The sequence below is a fragment of the Denticeps clupeoides genome, chromosome 3, assembly GCF_900700375.1.
Source record: "Denticeps clupeoides chromosome 3, fDenClu1.1, whole genome shotgun sequence".
Classification (NCBI taxonomy): Eukaryota; Metazoa; Chordata; class Actinopteri; order Clupeiformes; family Denticipitidae; genus Denticeps; species Denticeps clupeoides.
Window position 1 is genome coordinate 25,943,323 of NC_041709.1, and position 20,306 is coordinate 25,963,628.

At 42.3% G+C, this 20,306-nt stretch overlaps 2 protein-coding genes across 7 annotated transcripts in view; one reads left to right on the forward strand and one right to left on the reverse strand.

Moving 5' to 3' along the window:
- The window catches only part of myh11a (myosin, heavy chain 11a, smooth muscle), a 29,629-nt gene extending 15,585 nt beyond the window's left edge, over window positions 1-14,044 (forward strand). For 4 of the 6 annotated variants that reach the window (XM_028971012.1, XM_028971015.1, XM_028971013.1 and 1 more), the window contains exons 18-42: window positions 836-957; window positions 1,057-1,126; window positions 1,255-1,415; window positions 1,516-1,624; window positions 2,055-2,186; window positions 2,578-2,784; window positions 2,862-2,999; window positions 3,424-3,547; window positions 3,685-3,856; window positions 4,176-4,388; window positions 4,500-4,644; window positions 5,024-5,230; window positions 7,032-7,136; window positions 7,225-7,377; window positions 7,457-7,705; window positions 7,784-7,996; window positions 8,095-8,307; window positions 8,411-8,572; window positions 8,650-8,778; window positions 8,861-8,949; window positions 9,067-9,190; window positions 9,294-9,502; window positions 9,866-9,974; window positions 10,126-10,298; window positions 12,718-14,044. In XM_028971012.1, the coding sequence (XP_028826845.1) occupies window positions 836-957; window positions 1,057-1,126; window positions 1,255-1,415; window positions 1,516-1,624; window positions 2,055-2,186; window positions 2,578-2,784; window positions 2,862-2,999; window positions 3,424-3,547; window positions 3,685-3,856; window positions 4,176-4,388; window positions 4,500-4,644; window positions 5,024-5,230; window positions 7,032-7,136; window positions 7,225-7,377; window positions 7,457-7,705; window positions 7,784-7,996; window positions 8,095-8,307; window positions 8,411-8,572; window positions 8,650-8,778; window positions 8,861-8,949; window positions 9,067-9,190; window positions 9,294-9,502; window positions 9,866-9,974; window positions 10,126-10,298; window positions 12,718-12,856 (3,867 nt within the window). In that variant the 3' untranslated portion in view covers window positions 12,857-14,044. Of the gene's footprint in view, window positions 1-835; window positions 958-1,056; window positions 1,127-1,254; window positions 1,416-1,515; window positions 1,625-2,054; window positions 2,187-2,577; window positions 2,785-2,861; window positions 3,000-3,423; window positions 3,548-3,684; window positions 3,857-4,175; window positions 4,389-4,499; window positions 4,645-5,023; window positions 5,231-7,031; window positions 7,137-7,224; window positions 7,378-7,456; window positions 7,706-7,783; window positions 7,997-8,094; window positions 8,308-8,410; window positions 8,573-8,649; window positions 8,779-8,860; window positions 8,950-9,066; window positions 9,191-9,293; window positions 9,503-9,865; window positions 9,975-10,125; window positions 10,299-10,902; window positions 10,936-12,717 lie in introns of all 6 variants that reach the window. The other 2 variants (XM_028971017.1, XM_028971016.1) reach the window with 2 other exon arrangements.
- A 420-nt stretch (window positions 14,045-14,464) lies between these two features.
- Window positions 14,465-19,703, reverse strand: LOC114786470 (nuclear distribution protein nudE homolog 1-B-like). The gene is made up of 9 exons (XM_028973612.1): window positions 19,518-19,703; window positions 19,316-19,421; window positions 19,080-19,233; window positions 18,189-18,337; window positions 17,970-18,106; window positions 17,755-17,886; window positions 17,595-17,680; window positions 17,356-17,507; window positions 14,465-16,464 (listed from the first exon to the last, which is right to left on the reverse strand). Exons 2-9 carry the CDS (start codon window positions 19,402-19,404, stop codon window positions 16,371-16,373), a joined length of 993 nt encoding a protein of 330 aa, XP_028829445.1. The 5' UTR covers window positions 19,405-19,421; window positions 19,518-19,703; the 3' UTR covers window positions 14,465-16,370.
- Window positions 19,704-20,306: the final 603 nt, after the last annotated feature.

Consider the following 20,306-nt stretch of genomic DNA (forward strand, 5'->3'; position numbering starts at 1 on the left):
GGGTCCAGGTGCCTTACAGTGCATCTGGAAAATATTCACAGAGCATCACTTCTTGTTACAGCCTTGTTCCAAAATGGATTAAACTCATTAAATTATACAATTTTGTGCATTTAGTGCATTTTGTGGCATGGAATGTGATAGAAAGTGAAGTGATTGTGAAACACAGCACAGCACACAGTGCACACATCAAAATGTGTCCTCTGCTTTTAAACCATCACCCTTGGTGAGCAGTGGGCAGCCATGACAGGTGCCCCGATGGCACCTCAGTGGCAATTTAGCGGATTGGGATTTGAACCGGCAACCTTCTGATTACAGGGCCGCTTCCTTAACCGCTAGGCCACCACTACACCATTAGATTTAATATTGGAGAAAATGAACCATATTAGTAGTTCTAAAACTTCTGTTAAAGCCCATCGAGACATATATTGGGGAAGTGGTGGCCTATCGATTAAGGAAATGGCCCTGTAATCAGAAGGTTGCCAGTTCGAATCCCAATCTGGTAAGGTGCCACCTAGGTGCCACTGAGCAAGGCACCGTCCCCACACACTGCTCCCCGGGCGCCTGTCATGGCTGCCCACTGCTCACTTAGGGTGATGGATTAAATACAGAGGACAAACTTCACTGTGTGCACTGTGTGCTGTGCTGCTGTGTATCACAAGTGACAATCACTTCACTTTCACCTTTTTCTTTTCTTACTGTACAAGAAATATGGTAAATGTGTAACTTTTTATAGCAAATTGATTGCTCTGTAAATGATCACGTCAAGACATAAAATCTTGCCAGAATTTTATGCATTGTTGTGTGAGTGTTAATGTGCTGATAACTCTGCCCACAGGCAGGAAAGCTGGATGCCCACCTGGTGCTGGAACAGCTCCGGTGTAATGGTGTGCTGGAGGGCATCCGAATTTGCCGCCAAGGATTCCCCAACCGAATCGTCTTCCAGGAGTTCCGTCAACGGTATGTGCCCCGGATGTGTTGTCCAGACTGGAGATGCTGAGATAACATGTGAACTCTCCATTCAGTTTTTCTGTAACTATGTTTTCTTACCTCACCCAGGTATGAAATTTTGGCGGCTGGTTCTATTCCCAAAGGTTTCATGGATGGCAAGCAAGCTTGCTGCTTAATGGTGAGTAATGCAATGTGCAGTGCTGAGCTTTGACAAAATGTAATAATCAATTTAGACTTTTAATGTAAACCTGCCTTTAGGACTAAAACATGAATATTAGCTAATAAGGGTGTATTATTGTGACACAGATGAAGCACCTGGACCTGGACACTAACCTCTACCGCATCGGTCAGAGTAAGATTTTCTTCCGCACTGGAGTTCTGGCACAGCTGGAGGAAGAGCGAGACCTCAAGATCACCGTGATCATTATTGCCCTGCAGGCTCAAGCTCGAGGCTTTCTGGCCAGAAAGTGAATATGTTTCTCCACAGTCATTCAGAGGGTTGGAGATAGACTTAGAGGCTTTTCAAAGTATATTTTACTGCCCTAATTCTAAATATCTTATCTGCAGGGCTTTCGCCAAGCGACAGCAACAGCTTACAGCTATGAAGGTCATCCAAAGAAACTGTGCTGCCTACCTCAAACTCAGGAACTGGCAGTGGTGGAGACTCTTCACCAAGGTGAGTCAACACATGGAAAAAATATTTTGTATATTGTATATTACATAAAGTTAAGAAACTTTTAATTGTTTTTGCTTTGTCAAATCAATTTTATTCTTTTGTTTGCACAGTTTTTACAAAAAAAAAATCTAAAATTGTGAAATTTCAAAATATGAAATAAAAATAACTAATAAATTAAATAAAAAAAATCATTAATTAAATTTATGTATTTTAAGAATCATGCCAGAATGAAACAAAATAGAACAAAATATCTAAATTGGTGGTGCTGCTATTGGAAACTTAGTTAAGATAACAAACAGTGTATAGAAAATATGCAATAATTTTGAAAAAAATATGTATTGCACAATATTTACTTCATCATGCCACAGTTTCCTTTTCTTCACCCCCTGGAGGATGGTGCTTCAGTGGTAATGTCTGTCTTGTGCTACAGGTCAAGCCTCTGCTCCAGGTTACCAGGCAGGAGGAAGAGATGAGCCTGAAGGAGGAAGAGTTGCAAAGAATCAAAGAGTCTTCGCAGCGGTTCGAGACGGAACTGAAAGACATCACCCTGAAGCACACACAGGTAGACATACAAATCCCCTGAATTGGATCCACAAATCCACAAAAGATCATTTTTGGAATCTGTATAAATGCAGCCAAATCTCATCTCTTCACAGTGTTGAAAAACAACAGATTAAAACAAATATTTAATCATCTACTCTACTGTCTCTACTATATTATTATTCACTAATAAATTCAATCCATTGATTGAATCAATTTTGTCCAAATCTGGAGGGGTTAAAATTCCATTAGGTCAGTGTAGTTCTGGGCTAGTTTGGTGGCATTAAACTATGTGAGATATCCCATAACTTCTGCAGGACGTTGCAGAGGTTTCACAGGATTTTGCAAAAGTTAAGGTTGTGCTGGTTATGAGAAGACTGCTCTCAGGCCTTTATTTACCCGCCTTCCGTCAGGTTTTAGAGGAGAGGAATCATCTCCAGGAGCAGCTGCAGGCCGAGACCGAGCTCTTTGCTGAGGCTGAAGAAATGAGGATTCGTCTGGCCGCCAAGAAGCAAGAGCTGGAGGAGATCTTGCATGAGATGGAGGCTCGGCTAGATGAAGAGGAGGAACGCAGTGCCACTATGCAGGTGGAGAAGAAGAAGATGCAGCAGCAGATCCAGGTAACTTGCAAGCCTGCTGTGACCAAATATCCACTCAAATGTTCTCATTCACACATTGTCTTGATTTATATCCCCAGGAACTGGAGGAACATCTGGAGGAAGAAGAGGATGCCCGCCAGAAACTGCAGCTGGAGAAGGTTGCTTGTGAGGGAAAGATCAAAAAGCTGGAAGATGACATTATTGTGATGGAGGACCAAAACAGCAAATTGCACAAGGTTAGTGATACCATGACCAGAAAAATGTTGCACAAGTGGGTGATACATTTCTGAAATTAATATTATCACCAATTGAAACACTATATTCCAGATGTTATTTTTATTTTGAGCACATTTTATACACCCTATGTCGGTGACAACTATCGCCATATTCAGACCATACAAAAACACGCTATATTGGGTGGTAATGGCCTAGTGGGTAACACACCTATGAACTAGAAGACCACAAAGTCTTATTGTTCCTCAAACCACACTTACTACCATTGTGTCCCTGAGCAAGACACTTAACCCTGAGTGTCTCCAGGCTGACTGTTTCTGTCACTATAGATTTTAAGTCGCTCGGGATAAAGATGTCTGGTAAATGCTCTAAATGCAAATGTTATGTTATGGATGTAAATTATTTGTACTCCATCTGGTTCGTCAGGAAAGGAAATTGTTGGAAGAGAGAGTTGCTGACTTCAGTGCCAACCTGGCAGAGGAAGAGGAGAAATCCAAAAACCTGACTAAACTGAAGAACAAGCACGAATCGATGATCTCTGAACTTGAGGGTTGGTTGCACTTTTCAACATGAATCAAAATTAATCAACTCTTCCACTTGTATAAAACATAGAATTGTGCAGAACTGCATTTCACACTGAAGTTTTATTACTATTTGGAGTCATTTATCTATTTTCTTACCTTGTAGTACGTCTGAAAAAGGAAGAGAAGACAAGACAGGAACTAGATAAAGCCAAGAGGAAGTTGGAAGCTGAATCAAATGACCTCCAGGAGCAGATTGCCGACCTGCAGGCTCAAATTGCTGATCTGAAAGCTCAACTTGCAAAGAAGGAAGAGGAGCTCCAGAATGCCTTGGCCAGGTAAAGCACTTATTCCTCAGCAGAGAGAAAAGGGCATGGCATGTCTGTCTGATATAATGCAGCCTGGCCAAAAGTGTGGGTTGGTGTAGACCTCAAACTGTGATTCAAATCTTCTCACCTGGCACACAGTCACATCCGATCAACCGATTAATAAAGCTTATTTATAATATATCATTCATAGCAAAATGCTGTTCTATGATTGGTGGAGACACCTGCACTTATGTGCTTCTTGGAATCATGGATTCATGTGTAAATAAAATGTGTCATGTAAAAGCTGTTTGTTTGCCCCACCTGATGTCTAATGTGCTCTTCATCTTAGACTGGAGGATGAGATAGGCCAGAAGAATAATGCCCTGAAGAAGATTCGTGAGTTGGAGGGCATCATCTCAGACCTCCAGGAAGATCTGGAGTCAGAGCGTGCCGCCCGCAACAAGGCAGAGAAGACCAAGAGGGACCTTGGTGAGGAGCTAGAGGCCCTGAAGTCTGAGCTTGAGGACACACTGGATACCACAGCCACTCAGCAGGAGCTCAGGTACACGACCATCCTTTCATATGTCTAACATCAACACCAGCTTGGACAAAACATAAATTTTGCGGTTTTGGTAGAACATCCAGTGCTCTGAAAGTCTTGACCTGTTCACAGGGCCAAACGGGAGCAGGAGGTGACAGTGCTGAAACGTGCCATGGAGGAGGAGAGCCGCAACCACGAGGCCCAGGTGCAGGAAATGCGTCAGAAGCATGTGCAGGTTGTGGAGGAGCTCAACGAGCAGCTTGAACAGTCAAAGCGGGTAGGTTCCCCTGGCAACAGTATGATGTCTGGTGGGGTTTGATGTTTATCCATCTCATGAAACATATTTCTGTTGTGTTTCTGTTTTATCAAATACACAGTAGATAACCAAGTGGCCACCAAAATCAAATTGAGTCCAATTCTGTGGCCTTGTCCACCAAAATCTAATTAAAACAACAGATTTTTTTTTTAACCAAATTACCTTTGACCTGCTTACCTTTTGCTCACAAAAATGGGTTGGACAACAAGAAAACGAAATGTGACAAATCTTCTTTTCATCTAATACTTGGTAGTAGAGCTGAGCCCAAATATTCAGTAATGGTTCCTTGGGTTGGCTCCTTGACTAGCAGGCCTGAGTTCTTGTCATGTTTTATTCACAGGTCAGATCCAACCTGGAAAAAGCCAAGCAGGCCCTGGAGAAGGAGACGTCAGAGCTTCACGTGGAAATCCGTTCCCTTACACAGTCCAAGCAGGATGTGGAGCACAAGAAAAAGAAGTTGGAGGGTCAGCTGGGCGACCTGCAGTCGCGTTTCAATGAGGGCGAGAGGCAGAAAGCAGAGCTGGGAGACAGAGTGTCCAAAATCACAGTGAGTGAATGAAATCAAGCCTTTTCTTTCCATTTTGAAACAGATTTATATCCTCTGTAGTACAAGTACAAAACAATTCCATTCCAGGGGTTTCAAATATGATTTTGTTTGCATAGTAAATATCAGGATTTATGTCTACGTGTATCACTTTCAAAAAACCTGAGAAACCATGTGTAGTATAAGTATTCACAGCCTTTACTCAGTACTTTTTCAATGCACCTTTGGCAGCAATTACAGGCTCAAGTCTTTTTGAATATGATGCCACAAGCTTGGCACACCAAGCTTGGCACACCAATCCTTGGCCCATTCCTCTTTGCAGCACCTCTCAAGCTCCATCATAATAATAATAATAAAGTGAAGTGATTGTCACATGTGACGCACAGTGCACACAGTGACATTTGTCCTCTGCATTTAACCCATCACCCTGTGTGAGCAGTGGGCAGCCATGACAGGGGCCCGGGGAGCAGTGTGTGGGGACGGCGCTTTGCTCAGTGGCACCTCATTGGAACCGTGGCAGACCGGGATTTGAACCAGCAACCTTCTGATTACGGGGCAGCTTCCTTAACTGCTAGGCCACCACTGCCCCACGGGTTTGATGGGAATTGTTGGTGCACATCCATTTCCCCAGAGATGTCTGGCTCTGGCTGGCCCACCCAAGGACATTCACAGAGTTGTCCTGAAGCCGCTCCTTTGATACCTTGGCTGTGTGCTTAAGGTCGTTGTCCTGCTGAAAGAGTTGTCTCTGTACATTGCTGCAGCGGTGCCTGGTTTCTTCTAAATGTGACACCTGCCCTTCACACTAAAGAGTTTAATCTTTTTTTCATTTTGTTTTTCATGGTCTGAGAGTCCTTCAGGTGCCATGTGCCTTTTACTAAGGAGTGGCTTCCGCCTGACCACTCTACTATAAAGGCCTGCTGCAGAGATGGTTGCCCTTTTAGAAGGTTCTCCTCTCTCCACAGAGGATCTCTGGAGCTCTGATAGAGTGACCATTGGGTCCTTGGTCACCTCCCTGACAAAGGCCCTTCTCCCCTGATTGCTCAGTTTAGGTGACCGGCCAGCTCTAGGAAGAGTCCTTCTGGTTTTGATCTTCTTCCACTTATAGGTGGAAGTAGCCTCCATTATATGATGGAGGCTACTTTGCTCATTGGAACCTTCAAAGCACCAGAAATTTTTCTGTAACCCTCCCCAGATTTGTACCTTGAGATAATCCTGTCTCAGAGATCTACTGACAAGTCCTTTGACTTCATGCTTGGTTTGTTCTCTGACATGAACTGTCAACTGTGGGACCGTATATACAACTGTGTGTCTTTCCAAATCAGGGCCAATAAACTGTTTTTTCTGCAGGTGGAGTCAATTAAGCTGCAGAAGTGTCTCAAGGATGATCAGGGGTAACAGGAGGCACCTCAGCTCAATTTTGAACTTCATGCCAAATTCTGTGACTATTTGTGCTTTCTCAATTTCAGATGAAATTTCTGAATAAAAAAAATTGAATCCATTTGGAATAAGGCTCTGACGTAATAAAATGTGCATAAAGTGATGCGCTGTGAGGACTTTCTGGATGCACTGTATGCTCTGGATAAATAGAACATTAGATCTACTTTTTACTTTTTACCAAATGACTTTAGATTCTTTATATGTTCTATTTAAGAGTTTGCAAATTGGGGTTATGTTAAACTCTTTGCAGATTAGCACAACTCCAAAACATTAATGTGAAGCCACAGAGGGCAGCAAGGCCTGACTAGAGAAATCATTCGTATTTAATCATAAGATTAGATGTGACGTATGAATTATTTCTCTGTAGGTGGAATTGGAGAGCATCACTACTCTTCTCAATGATGCTGAGGGCAAGAACATCAAGCTAAGCAAAGATGTGGCCAGTCTGACCTCCCAAGTCCATGACACACAGGTAACATTCATAGACCTTGCAACATCACATCAGTCTGTAGTACGCAGTGTGAAGCTCATTTGGGCCTTTTTGGCATTTCGGGTCTCAGGAGCTGTTGGCTGAGGAGACCCGGCAGAAGCTACAGTTCTCCACACGCTTGCGGCAGATGGAGGACGAGCGCAACAGTTTGCAGGAGCAGCTGGAAGAGGAGGCAGAAGCCAAGAGGAACGTGGAAAGACACGTCTCCACATTAAACATTCAGGTGGGATGAACATTGTTATCCTGTAGAGTAAAAATAGGATACATGTGAATCATGCTAACATGCTACAATAAAATTCCAGCTGTCTGATTCTAAGAAGAAGCTTGAAGAAATGGCTGGAAATGTAGAACTTCTTGAAGAGGGAAAGAAACGGCTGCAGAAAGACCTGGAAGCTGCTAACACTCAATTTGAAGAGAAGGCTGCAGCCTTTGACAAGCTGGAGAAGACTAAGAACCGTCTGCAACAGGAGCTTGAGGATGTTCTGATGGACCTGGACAACCAGAGGCAGGTGGTGTCTAACCTGGAGAAGAAGCAGAAGAAATTTGACCAGGTTTGTCTTTTTTTCATGATTCAGCCATATTAGAGGTAACATTTAGTGGGAAATTGATAGGATGTTTTGTCTTGACAGATGCTGGCAGAGGAAAAGAGCATCTCAAGCAAATACGCAGATGAACGGGACCGGGCTGAGGCCGAGGCTCGGGAAAAGGAGACCAGGGCTCTTTCTCTCGCTCGTGCCCTTGAGGAAGCTCAGGATTCCCGTGAAGAGCTCGAGAGGGTCAACAAAGCCCTGCGTACTGAGATGGAGGACCTGGTCAGCTCCAAAGATGATGTTGGCAAGAATGTAAGGTGTTAATATCATTGTGGATTGTTGCTTTGCTATGCGATGAGCATTTGCCTTGGTTTTCACCTTGGCTATATCATTGGATTCTTTTTCTGCAGGTGCATGAACTGGAGAAGTCAAAGCGTGGCCTGGAGGCACAGGTGGAAGAGATGAAGACCCAGCTGGAAGAGCTGGAAGATGAGCTGCAAGCAGCAGAAGATGCCAAACTGCGTTTGGAGGTCAACATGCAGGCTCTCAAGGCCCAGTTTGAGAGAGACCTCCTGGGCAGGGATGAGCAGGGCGAGGAGAAGAAGAGGCAGCTTGTAAAGCAGGTACATACAAGATATTGTAGGTGACATGGCTCTGAACTAAAATGTGATTGGTTATGCTTCAGAGATGGTAATGTCTAATACAATGATCCTCATTTCTGCTCAGGTCCGTGAGTTGGAGACAGAGCTGGAGGATGAGCGCAAGCAGAGGGCTACGATGGCTGCTGCTAAGAAGAAGATGGAGGGCGACCTGAAGGACCTGGAGGGACAGATTGAGACATCCAATAAGGGCAGAGACGAGGCCATTAAGCAGCTTCGCAAACTCCAGGTGAGAAGCAGTCTGTGAAAATGTACTGTGTTAACAACCAAGGGTTGAGCTGACTAGTATTTGTACCACTCCCTCAGGCTCAGATGAAGGACTTCCAGAGGGAACTAGATGATGCTCGTGCTGCAAGGGAGGAAGTTCTGTCCACAGCTAAGGAAAGCGAGAGGAAGGCCAAAAGCCTGGAGGCTGAACTTCTTCAACTGCAAGAGGTAGCAAAGCCGGATTTGTGACAGATTAACAAACAGGATGGGATTCCATCATAGGCTAATGCATTTCATGTTGCATATGAAGGACCTGGCCGCTGCAGAGAGAGCCAAAAAACAAGCGGAGGCTGAAAGAGATGAACTTGCTGATGAGCTCTCCAGCAACACCTCTGGAAAGTAAGTAGAAAGCTGATCAGCAAGGAGGAGGACATTTCTGTTAAATTTTACTTGCTGCAGTACTAACACAATTCAGTGGAGGTGCACCGAATAGCCTGATTTACTGAATATTTCCAGGACTGCGTTGGCCGATGAGAAACGCCGATTGGAGGCTAAGATTGCGCAGTTAGAGGAAGAGCTGGAGGAGGAGCAAAGCAACATGGAGATGCTCAATGACAGGTTGAGGAAGAGCACACAACAGGTAAACATGCAGATGGTTTTCCGATTGCTTGAGTGTCTACTGGTGAAATCCACATTATTATGTAGATGGCTGTCTGTTTCATTAAGAATTTTTTCACCTTCAGGTTGACCAGCTGAATAATGACCTTCAGAATGAGCGTACCACATCCCAGAAGAACGAGAGCGCCAGACAACAGATGGAGCGACAGAACAAGGACCTGAAAGCCAAACTGCAGGAGATGGAAAACCAAGTCAAGTCAAAATTCAAGTCTTCAATTAGTGCTTTGGAAGCTAAGGTCGCTCAGCTGGAGGAGCAACTGGAGCAGGAGAACAGGTGGGACAACCAAAACATTTTTGGTTCTTTCATCACTTGCTGTGGCAAGCGAACCAAATTGCAATTAGAAGCTAAAAAGGAAGAGACAGTTCTGCAGATCTATTCATTAGCATGGGTTCAGGATCAATTATGGGTTTATTTTGTGATACATCATCTTGGACACCTAGACATTCAAGAGACAATTAAGGGAACAATGAAACACCTAAGAAAGGTGGCCAATGGTGACCCATACAATGGTGTAGGCAAGCAGATGAGCACTTTGTGGGCATCCTTGGTGGTAAGATGGTGTGGATACAGTGATTGATCATTGATGTCAGGATTCCATCAGTTAATGATGACCAATATAGTTTTGAAATCTACTAGGGAGAAGCAGAATACTGCCAAGACAATGAGACAGAAAGAGAAGAAACTGAAGGACCTGATGATACAGGTGGAGGATGAGCGAAAGCAAGCAGAACAGTACAAGGACCAGGTGAGAAATCTTCACTTTGCCCTTCTTCATACGTCCTCATTATTTATTGCCCACAGACCAGAAAAATAGGTGTTCCACTGCTCCTTTGAACTCATATTCCTGACAGAATCAGGCCCCTTCCACTGAATGTAATAGCTTTGTCCCACCACAGGCGGATAAGGCAAATTCGCGGATGAAGCAGCTGAAGAGGCAGCTAGAGGAGTCAGAGGAGGAGTCGCAGCGCATTGTTGCTGCCCGCAGGAAGCTCCAGAGAGAGCTGGATGAGGCCAATGAGGCTAATGAGGGTCTGAATCGTGAGGTCAATTCGCTCAAGAGCAAACTCAGGTAGGACAGAATTTGTTGTCTAATGCGAAAGATTTCCACTGTGCCTTGTGTATCAGCATGAAAGAGGCACCTATCTGTTCTTGAATGGCAATGCAAAAATTTAAACTACAATTTTATTTGGGAATAAAACAGAAAAACAAGGATACAACATTATCTCTATGAAGTGAAACCACCATAGGTCTAGTGCCCCTGCTGGCTGTCTGCAGTATGAGCACCACTCATGTGTTTCAGTGACAAAATGACTTTTCTTGTCCTTTTCAACCATATTATCAACTTCAAACAGTCCCATATGATTATATCTGCTTTTTTAAATTACAAACCTAATAATAACAAATTGGACATCCATGCACACAAAGTTGCTGTGCTGATGCCACTGTGGTAATGGGAGCAGGGGGCGGGGCTAGCAAAATAGGCTCAGCCGACTCTAGTTTGGCTTTAAAGTTGACAACATAGGGCTTTATTTCTATAAAATGAAATGGCAGTAATGCCTTGCTGGCCATTGTTTGGCATCTAAACAAACTGGAATAGAGGTTAAACGAAAGAAAAAAACTCTACTTCAGTTCCACATCAGTGGGAAATCAAAGCTTGTCTATGTCTGTTGCAGAGGCAACCCCGAGCCCTCGCAGTGACTAAGCAGGTATTATGCCCTCAGGAGTTGTCACATTGTGGTTCTCTTTCACTGGTCACTTAACACCTTTCCTCATACTTCTTCTGTCTGTTCGAGTGAAATATGGTAGCTGCAGGAATCACAAAGCAGCCCATGCGAATCCACAAATCCTCATCAGCACCCATGTCACCATATTTCTCTCTACCTGCAGGCTTGGTTTAGCACTCTGAAACAGTGTTTCCCATTCCTGCTTCAGAGTCTACCAGAATAGGATGGGAACCACTGTTCTAAACCGGACTCATTTGTTTATTCAGATGAGTTCAAGAACTTCTTAACCTGCATATTCTGCGCGTTCTTCACCGGGATCTCATTTATACACATTGCATATGATGCAAAACCTGTGAATGGTGTGACAGCTGGATGCCCTCTTGAATGGTTTTGGTTGGTTTGGGTGGGCATCAGTCTAATGGAGGTTGGTCACAGTCTGTGAGGATGATTTTAATGATTTGTTTTTAATTGTTCTCTATGTCCCATTCCATTATATTATACAACCCCCTCACCCATTGCAGTGAAATTCAGTTCTCCTGGGTTGTTGACCTTTCACCTTTTTATAAATGAGATCCTTAGTATTTGATTTTGGGTTCTTTTCTGGCCTAATTTTTGCAGGCTAAATGCTATAGATAAAAAAACTCTGTTATTAACTATAACACTGCTTTTAACATATTGACTTCTAATGACTTATTTCTAAAGAATGCTGACAATGTAAAAATCATTAACAATTCAGATGGTATATTGTGATGAATATTTTATGAATACCATCGATTATGAATGCTTTGATTGTTCTAGGCTGATAAAACTTTGACCCTTTGTTTTATGGTTTTGGTTTGTTTTCAGATTTATTTTCTTTCAAAATGTCTTAACAAGAGGGGTTGTCTTGTATTTGCTGTCTGACAAAAGAGGCAATACAAATAGATGTTGCCAAATGCAATATTTATTATTTAATTTAAAGGGGAGTGATGTTCTATTTGGAGCCATACATTTAGAAGAATGCAGTGTTATAAAAGATGATCTTTCTTCCATTAGTCTCTATGATGACCTGTTGGATGTCCACTGAAACTATAGCTGAATTTATGTGAGAGCATTGGCACTTCCATCGGACATTGACGGTGGTCGGCAAGGGGAATTACACCATTTACACCAAAATCACTGCATCACTGTGATAAATGGGCAGATAAATGGGCAGTAAAATTGTAATGTTTTTCACCAGAGATGCTTTGGAATTCTTTTCATTCCTTTCTTTTCAGGACATCAATCACAATATTTTCTCCATGTTGAAATCATGTATAAAACTGTAAAATATATTGAGTGGCTATGAGATGTTGATTATGATTACCACATTGTAAAATGTACAGCGATGGATAATGAGACCCGTCTAATGATAAATTGCACCAGCAACAGAATTTCCTATTCAAGAATAAAGTGCCATGCTCACAATATTGCAACTTCAGAATCATGGGATGATATTTAATCAAGCTATCACCCAACCCTGGTACTATACAATTTTCATATTTGTTTACTCAACTCCTTTAGTCTAAATATGTGTAATTTACTGCTTATTTCTATTTTAGTTTGGGTAAACTGGACTGGGACATGTCCACTTTTTTATGTTATGGAAAATGCAAATAATTCTGCACTAATTTGTAACAACATTACGCTTATGCTTTCCATTTTCTACTAATGGCGGTTTCAGGTGTTGTACCACACAACAACCAAGCTGCAATCATTTTGATTCCAATTTTTCTTACATTGCAGACGAGGCAATGAGCCAACCTTCAGCAGCACACCACGGCGCACAGGAGGAGTTGGGCGGAGAACGATGATCGACAACACTGATGCAGCGGAGGATGATGGCGACATCGGAGGGGATTACAACGGAACCAAGGGAGATTAGGATGAATCCGGTCCAAGCTTTTTAACTTTCTGCTATACCAAAAAGAGCACAGATCTGTTAGGCTGCACAGGCATTCGGGGAAAATTTTTGTCTTTATTAACCTGCAAAGTATGGCATGACGTAAAGATCTGCTACCTTAACTCCACTGTCTTTATCTAATTCTAACAAATTCCAAAGAAGGCTCTACAACAAAAAAGCTGGGTTCTCTCAGGTATCTCTGTCTTTCTCTGACACATTTCCAGTTCCATTATTTTCTAGTGAAGGAGTGTCTCTTTGCACCCATGTGCATGTAGCAATGGAAGCACAGCAAAAACACAAATGCAAACCATTTCAAATGCTACATTACACAAAATGGCAGCCTTAAGTGTTTCAAACGATATGTGGATGATCAGGGTGTAAATATAGTACGTTGCTGAGTACACCTGGATTTCAAACACAAGCACTGCAACCTACACCCCAGGTGTAAATTACACAGACTGCTACCTACAATGGGGGCTTCAACAGCGTACACCGCTGTCTACTGCCGGGGTGTAAATATCACACACTGCTACCTATACTGGGGAGAAAACTGTATAGATTGCTGCCTACACCGGGGTGTAAACAGCATAGCCTACTTTGCTACTTACCGTGGAGTGCAAATAGTACACACTGCTTGGGTGTAAGTAATAGGCATTGCTACCTGAACCCAGGTGCAAACAGCTTCTCCCTTTCTAATATTCATATCTTTTTTGTGATGACCGTACAGGGCCAAGAGCCGAGGCCAGCATTCGTGAATGCCATCTATCATCTATTTTATAGACTTGCTCCCCGTTTTTCTCCCCGCACTTTAGCACATTTCCTTTCACCTAGTTCGTAATATGATAGCAACTAACAGTTCAAGACATATTAACATCAACAATTTCAATTCTGTAGATACTTGTCAACCTAAATGTCACAAATATCACATTTTTTTGCAAACCAGTATAGCAGTCATGAGCAGTATAATTTTCATTCAAAATTTCTGAATTTTACAAAAGTGCCCGTTGTTGTAGTTAAAAAGTGGGGACGTTCTAAATTTATTTAAAATATATAAATATATTCTAAAGCTATAGCACTGTTCACCATAAATTAATTTTTACATAGGTGGCATTAACGTGTCACTTAAATAAACCATCAATAAATATTTGAAACCACTTGCACATGAAATAAAGTGTGAAAAGTTAAATGAGAATTTCTGTTTCTGTGTGTTTCTTTCTGAGTCTGCATATTTTGTGTATTTAGCAACACATGTTTCTGATGCTGATGTTCCCACACTTTTCCATTTTAATATTGTTCCCTACCTTTTAAAATAAGGATTAAATAAAGTTTAAGATTTTAAGGCAACTGTGTATCCATGGAAACCTTTCTGACAGCTGTTCCATGAATAACTTTATTGAGACAGGTTTCACATTTATTGTTTAGGAAGTCAAAACTGATTTCTTGGTCCAGTTCAGGTTTGGCCTATAAAATCTGAATTTCCGTTCCACCAAGCTTGTCTAATCCACCAAGCTTGACTTATCTGCTAAGGTGGCATGGTTACAATTGGAAATGGAATGATTGACGGACATGTGGATGCATTCAAGGAAACCATTCAAGCTTGTCAGAGCATTTATTGAGATGCAGAGCTCACATTACATCACAGCGCTGCCTGAAATCCTTGTAACGTGCAAAAGACAACAGCGCAGATTCTATATGGTATATAATATTGTACCATTATTGCCCATATACATGCTCACGCATAATACAGTTATATGGTCATGTACCTGAATCACCATTATTGCGTTATACTGCTTTATTGTTGTGAAGTGTTTTTAGAGTCATTCATCCTCCAACTCAAAGCAGCATTGCAGGAATGGCATGCCATACTTGTGCTTTGCTACAACTACAATGTGCTTATTAGTCCACAGCAACAGGAAGAACATCAATGAGCATTAATGAACCTCAGTGACGTGTAGCAAGGCAGCACAGGTGCAACTTTTGTTAACTGATGGATGAGACATTACCCAGACAATCAAAACCTGGAGACCCCATTGGTGACCAGGCTATGGAACAATGGTGACAAGCGAATAGATTTAAAAGTGCCACCCCACTAAGGCTTCAATGTGACACTGAATGTTGTACTTTCCACAATGCCATGGGGACAATCCAATCAAACGGTGTGTCTTCAAAGGCAAAGCTATTTTAGGCAAACAACACAATTTCAGAATTATGTCACTTATCAAGCCTATGTATTTGATGATTTAATGAGGAAACAACAAGGCAGCCTCCAGTCATATTTTCATGTTCACATTTTAGCACAAGCTTTGCCATTTAGTAAAATGCATAGATCATTATAGAGAGCAAACATGGAGCACTGAATTTCCCATGTCGTAACATTTTAGTGACAGCTCGAGCAAACAGTGACAATAATTAAATTCTTTCCAAGCAGTGAACTGTTGTACAGCTAAAAGCTGCATTTGTGCTGTCTACTTTATAAGCTGCCATTTTGTGAAAAGACCTAAAATGCATTCTAGGTTGCAATTTTCTCCAACAAGGTCCATATTGATCTGAGATACAGCTAGATTCATCCCTCATATTAACCAAAAACAAATCATCCACCACACATAAAAATTAAGAACTTTTTTCAATTTACAACATACTGGAATATTTGGCCAGAATATTAAGAGTAAAATTCTGTGTGTCCCCCCACATATTCAGTGTGCAAAACGAACTACGACCATTAGTGTTATTCGTTTGATCACATTTAACGATGGGGCTTGTGCCATGTATGGAATATGCTTGGAGAACATTTAAAAACTCATAATTAAGGCGTGGTTGTAACGTTTACACAGTAAATATAGAGCATCACTGCTGCACATCTTCTACTGATATGAGTTAATTACATTCTGAGATTTTTTTCAAATTCCATACAGCAAAGCCAGCCAAATTATTTCCTGTTCCATCAGAATTACCAAATCCTGGTACAACTTTACAGTCCAGGCAGTAAAGGCAGGTGAATTCTGACTTTTCTCCCCCACAGACTTACATTCCAGCTACAGAATAGTTGTAACGTAAGTAAACAGGACCATTGCAGGACCATTTAGTGCAGGACCATTAACTAAAACACGTTCGAGGCTTATTAAAAATCTGGGCAAAGTTAACACTAATAATGCATTAACACATTGCATTTTAACACCGATATTGCTCTTATCTATTCTGAAGGAATTTTCAAAATGTAACCCCTCCATATGATAGAGATGCATCACTGATATTCAGACTGTTAATGTATTATATTATTCACAAGTATGTAGTTAAATGTGTTGACTGAGCAGAATTGTGCTATTATAATGCATAGCGTTAACGTTATTAAAGTCATTAAAAATGCTTTAGACGGGGTTGTGCCGGGGAAGTTCCACGCTCTAAATACACAGTTGCCTCTTTTCCTCAGCACTCCCTGTCCCATCGAGGCCAGAAGATCAGCTCTAATAGGGGGTGAAGCGGCTCAGCAGGTCCTTCCCTACAGCAGGATCTTCACGCCGCTTTGGGGAGATTTCAGTGGCTGCAAGGCGGTGTGGGGAGACGCGGGTCCAAATTCCAGCCGTTTCACCAACCTAGAGAAGTAATAAAATGATCAGAATGCCAAATCTGGGAACTGAAATAAAGACAGACATTCAGGAACTGGAAATGGAATATGAAACAAAAACATTTTGTAAGAACGTGTACAGATTATTGATGAATTATGATTAATTCACTAAATAGAGAATACAAGGCCTACAACACTGTATCTTGTAATGTAATCAATAAATCATTACTAGCCTATTCACAATTACAAAATTAAACAAGGATGTTGGCTCAGTTGCACTCTGGCAACAAGGAAATCTATTATAAACACTGGCCATTTTGCTCAAAGAGGTTTATATTAAGGGTGCAACAATGCAGCTATCCTACGGTACAGTTCGAACCTTGGTTTTTGGGCCACGGTTTCAGTTTGTTTGAGAACAATCTACAGGTTCTCTTCTTTTATCTGTTTATCTGAAGTGCCATGGTAGGTCTGTTCAAAAGCATTTTCGATAGACAGTTGTCGTTTTGCTGCATGTACCTTTTCAAGTCACTCAAGTGTATTTCTTCCAACATTTCTGGACCGATTTCAAATTGAATTGCAAAACCGAAATCCCATGGTCCATGCAGGATGAACAAAACAGTTCAATATTTTACCAGATATTGTTGCACCCCTACTTAATAAATGAATTATATGAGCATCCATTGCCATTTATTAACTGATAAACTCAGTATTATGTTTTTAAAATATCATCTGTTATACTGCTGACTATGGATAATAGAAAATCCAATGTAATAAAGGAACATACAATCAATCAAAAATTCAGAATACAGCTGAAAAGTATCTTCATTTATACTTGATTGGGACTGAACCATTAAAGGTTTACCTTTTTGAATAAAATTACAAAATAATTTTTTTTTTGAGGACAGGAACTTCAACTCACCCCTTCTCCATTGTGGGTACATTACGGCTAGCTGAGAGAACTTCCGGACACTCTGCCAGTGGCGTTGATGGGGTTCCTGCAGGTAGGGCTGGTCTGCCCGCTGACGTCTCAAACATGAACTCTCGGCATGAGGCAAGTTTGGACTCCAGGTTCTAAACAGATGGAGGAGGCCAAAGACTTCAGCTGCGATGAAGTCGCACAGAACCTCCCGACTTCCTTCACAACCTTGACGTTCTTACCCCAACTTTCCTGAGCAGCTCCCCAACAATGTTCAAAGCCGAGATGCGAGCCGAGGTAGTGAGGGGGGTCCCTGTTACAGACGGACCTGGAGAGACCAGCACACTCACTCATGCTGTTAAGCCAAAATATTTCTTAAGAACATATGTTGAAATATTTCACCAGTGTAAAGGGACTGGGGGGTGGAAAACGTGCTGAGGGGCTTCACAGGAGTGTCTGGGTGAGGGGTCCGACCAAGACACTCCGATATTTTGTTTTCCTGCTTCTGCTGCACGCCCAGCTCCTGACGCAGGTCTACCACGGGTTACAAATCACAGGCATTTAACTCCAAATCTCACACCCACACACGTACACACACACAGATCTCATTCATCTACCTCGAGCTTCATCTTTAAGCCTCTGCACAGATTCCAAAAGGTTCTCCTTCTCATCCAACTCGCTCTCCAAGAAGGCATTTCTTTCAATAACGTAATTCATTCGCTGCTCAAAATCCTCCAAGGACATGATTGTGGCCCTAAAAAAACATAAAAAATTTTACATTAAGTGGAAGTTTGGACAGATACTCATGGTGGCAATTTGCCAGAATGCAACCGGACCTTTTGGTTCTCTCCAGGTCATCGTTGGCCTGCTCCAGCTCTCGGATGTATCTCTGCAGGTGGTCTTTGATAGCGGTGGTCTCTGCCAGATCCTGCTCCAGCCGGGAAATGTGCCTGAATGAATCCGAATGCTGGACCGCCACCTTTTCCTGAAGAAACCAAACCATTATGCCGCTATTTACAACTGATACCGCTTGCAATTTGCTGTCATATATTTCCACAAACTAGCAACATCTGGGCCAAAAGTAAATGTTGGGGATCTTTCAATTGTCTAATAACTTTACTGCCCTCAAAATACATATGAAAAAATCACAGGGAGTGTTGGCCTAACAGTTAACACAGCGGACTCGAAACCAGAAGGCTGAGGGTTCAAGTCCCATAGCAAGCACTGAGATGCCCTCCCCCACAATAAATAAATAGATAAACAAACAAACTTGGGCCAGTTTACTATACAATTTCCTGCTGAAGTGCATTTTATACGGACACCTTACAGTTACATTTAAAATATATACCGCAATATATACAGTCTATGGTTAAATTGATATCGCAATATGAATTTATGCCATATCGCACAACAACCATATCACTAGACATAAAAATGCAATACCAGTAGAAATTTTATATTTAAATTTATATTTTGCAGCATGTGTTTTCATTAACTTAAAGAAACTAAGAGAATTCCTATTCTGATCAGATTTTAACCAAAATGTGACAGTACTTCTTTTGGTGACAGTACTTCTACTGTAACTAACATACAATATTTTCACTGAAATTATAAAAACCATTATTCTCTATCGCAGTATATGCGGGGCGGTATGTCACCGATGCCGTGACGTCACCAGTCATGCGCATGCGCACTCCCCGCTGGAGAAGATCTGCCGTGGTCCGCACCTTGATGCTGTCCAGCTCGGAGCGCATCTGCTCGTTGCGCGCCTGCAGCTCCCGGTTGCGGGCCTCGCACTGCTTCAGCTCCAGCTCCAGCTCCAGCTCGTAGTCCCGACTCATCTGGCGGAACTCCTGCAGCTCCTCCCGGGCCTCCAGGGCGCTTATGGCCGCAAGACAACACAGAAATTGAGCTTAAAGAGACGCTCCTCTCTTCTGTTAGAAAGCATGAAGGCGCGACTCACCTCTGCTGGTGTTGGTGCGCCAGCGCTTTCCAATGGCCGAGCTCCTCCTCCAGGCTGCGGACCCTGGGTGGACGGGCTGCTTCTCCCATGGCTGCACTTCTTCACACTAAATGAAACAAAACAGGCAAACGTGTGATATTCCACAACTGTGTCTGGCACATGTGTGATGTTGATCAAAAAATAATAAAACTATTTCACTCACGATGCTGGTCGGCCGGGCCTTAGTTTGTCTAAATGAGCTCAAACTTTCACTTTAAAGATACGCCCAATGAACCTTTAATGGCGGGAAGTCGCGTTTATTCCCGGACGAACTCATACGTACATTTGGGTTTCTGTGCTGGGCAAAAAAAGATTCTCAAACAGCCGCCGCATAGCAGCACGGCGCTCCTCACGCCAAAAACCGAACGATAACAGGAAGCGCCGCAGCGCCGCCATTGGCTGGTAGCCCCTGGCGTAAAACCAAATTCAGCCAACCAGCGAGTGCAAGGGGGGAGTCGAGCCAATCCCGTGGCGCACTGAGTCTGAGGGCGGGGCCTCGACTTGTTGACTCCGCCTCCTTTCTGAAGTCTGGGCTTTGACATTGTGTGACGTCGGTTAAGAGAGGAGTAGAAAAGTTTATGCATGCAAAAAACATACACCACAGTTCAAAAGTTTAAAAAGACATCATAAATTACTCTTAATGATGGAACATCTGCCATATCATGCTGGGTCTCCCTTCTCAACAATCTCAGTACAGCTGAAAGCAGTTACATTTCTGAACAGTAGAGTACATTTTATTTGATTCATTTTTTTATTTGAGTCTGAAGCCTTGAGATTTAACATGTTTTGCACATTGAGGTAGTTCTTAAAATGAAGCACGTTTCTTTACTCATGAAGCAATTTTCTTATGTAACATATATTTGTTTTTTGTATGTTTTATCTTTAGAAGTCCATCAGTAAACAATATCATTTTGCTCCAATTCTTACTTAACATCTAAACAGCCAAATGAAA

Excerpts from the sequence above, each read along its gene's own strand:
- LOC114786470 (XM_028973612.1), bottom strand. The coding sequence starts at position 19,404 with ATGGGAGAAGCAGCCCGTCCACCCAGGGTCCGCAGCCTGGAGGAGGAG. Across the intron at positions 18,107-18,188 it reads GACCTGGAGAGAACCAAAAG|GGCCACAATCATGTCCTTGG; the intron begins GTCCGGTTGCAT and ends ATGTTTTTTTAG. Across the intron at positions 17,508-17,594 it reads AGCTGCTCAGGAAAGTTGGG|AACCTGGAGTCCAAACTTGC; the intron begins GTAAGAACGTCA and ends CCATCTGTTTAG.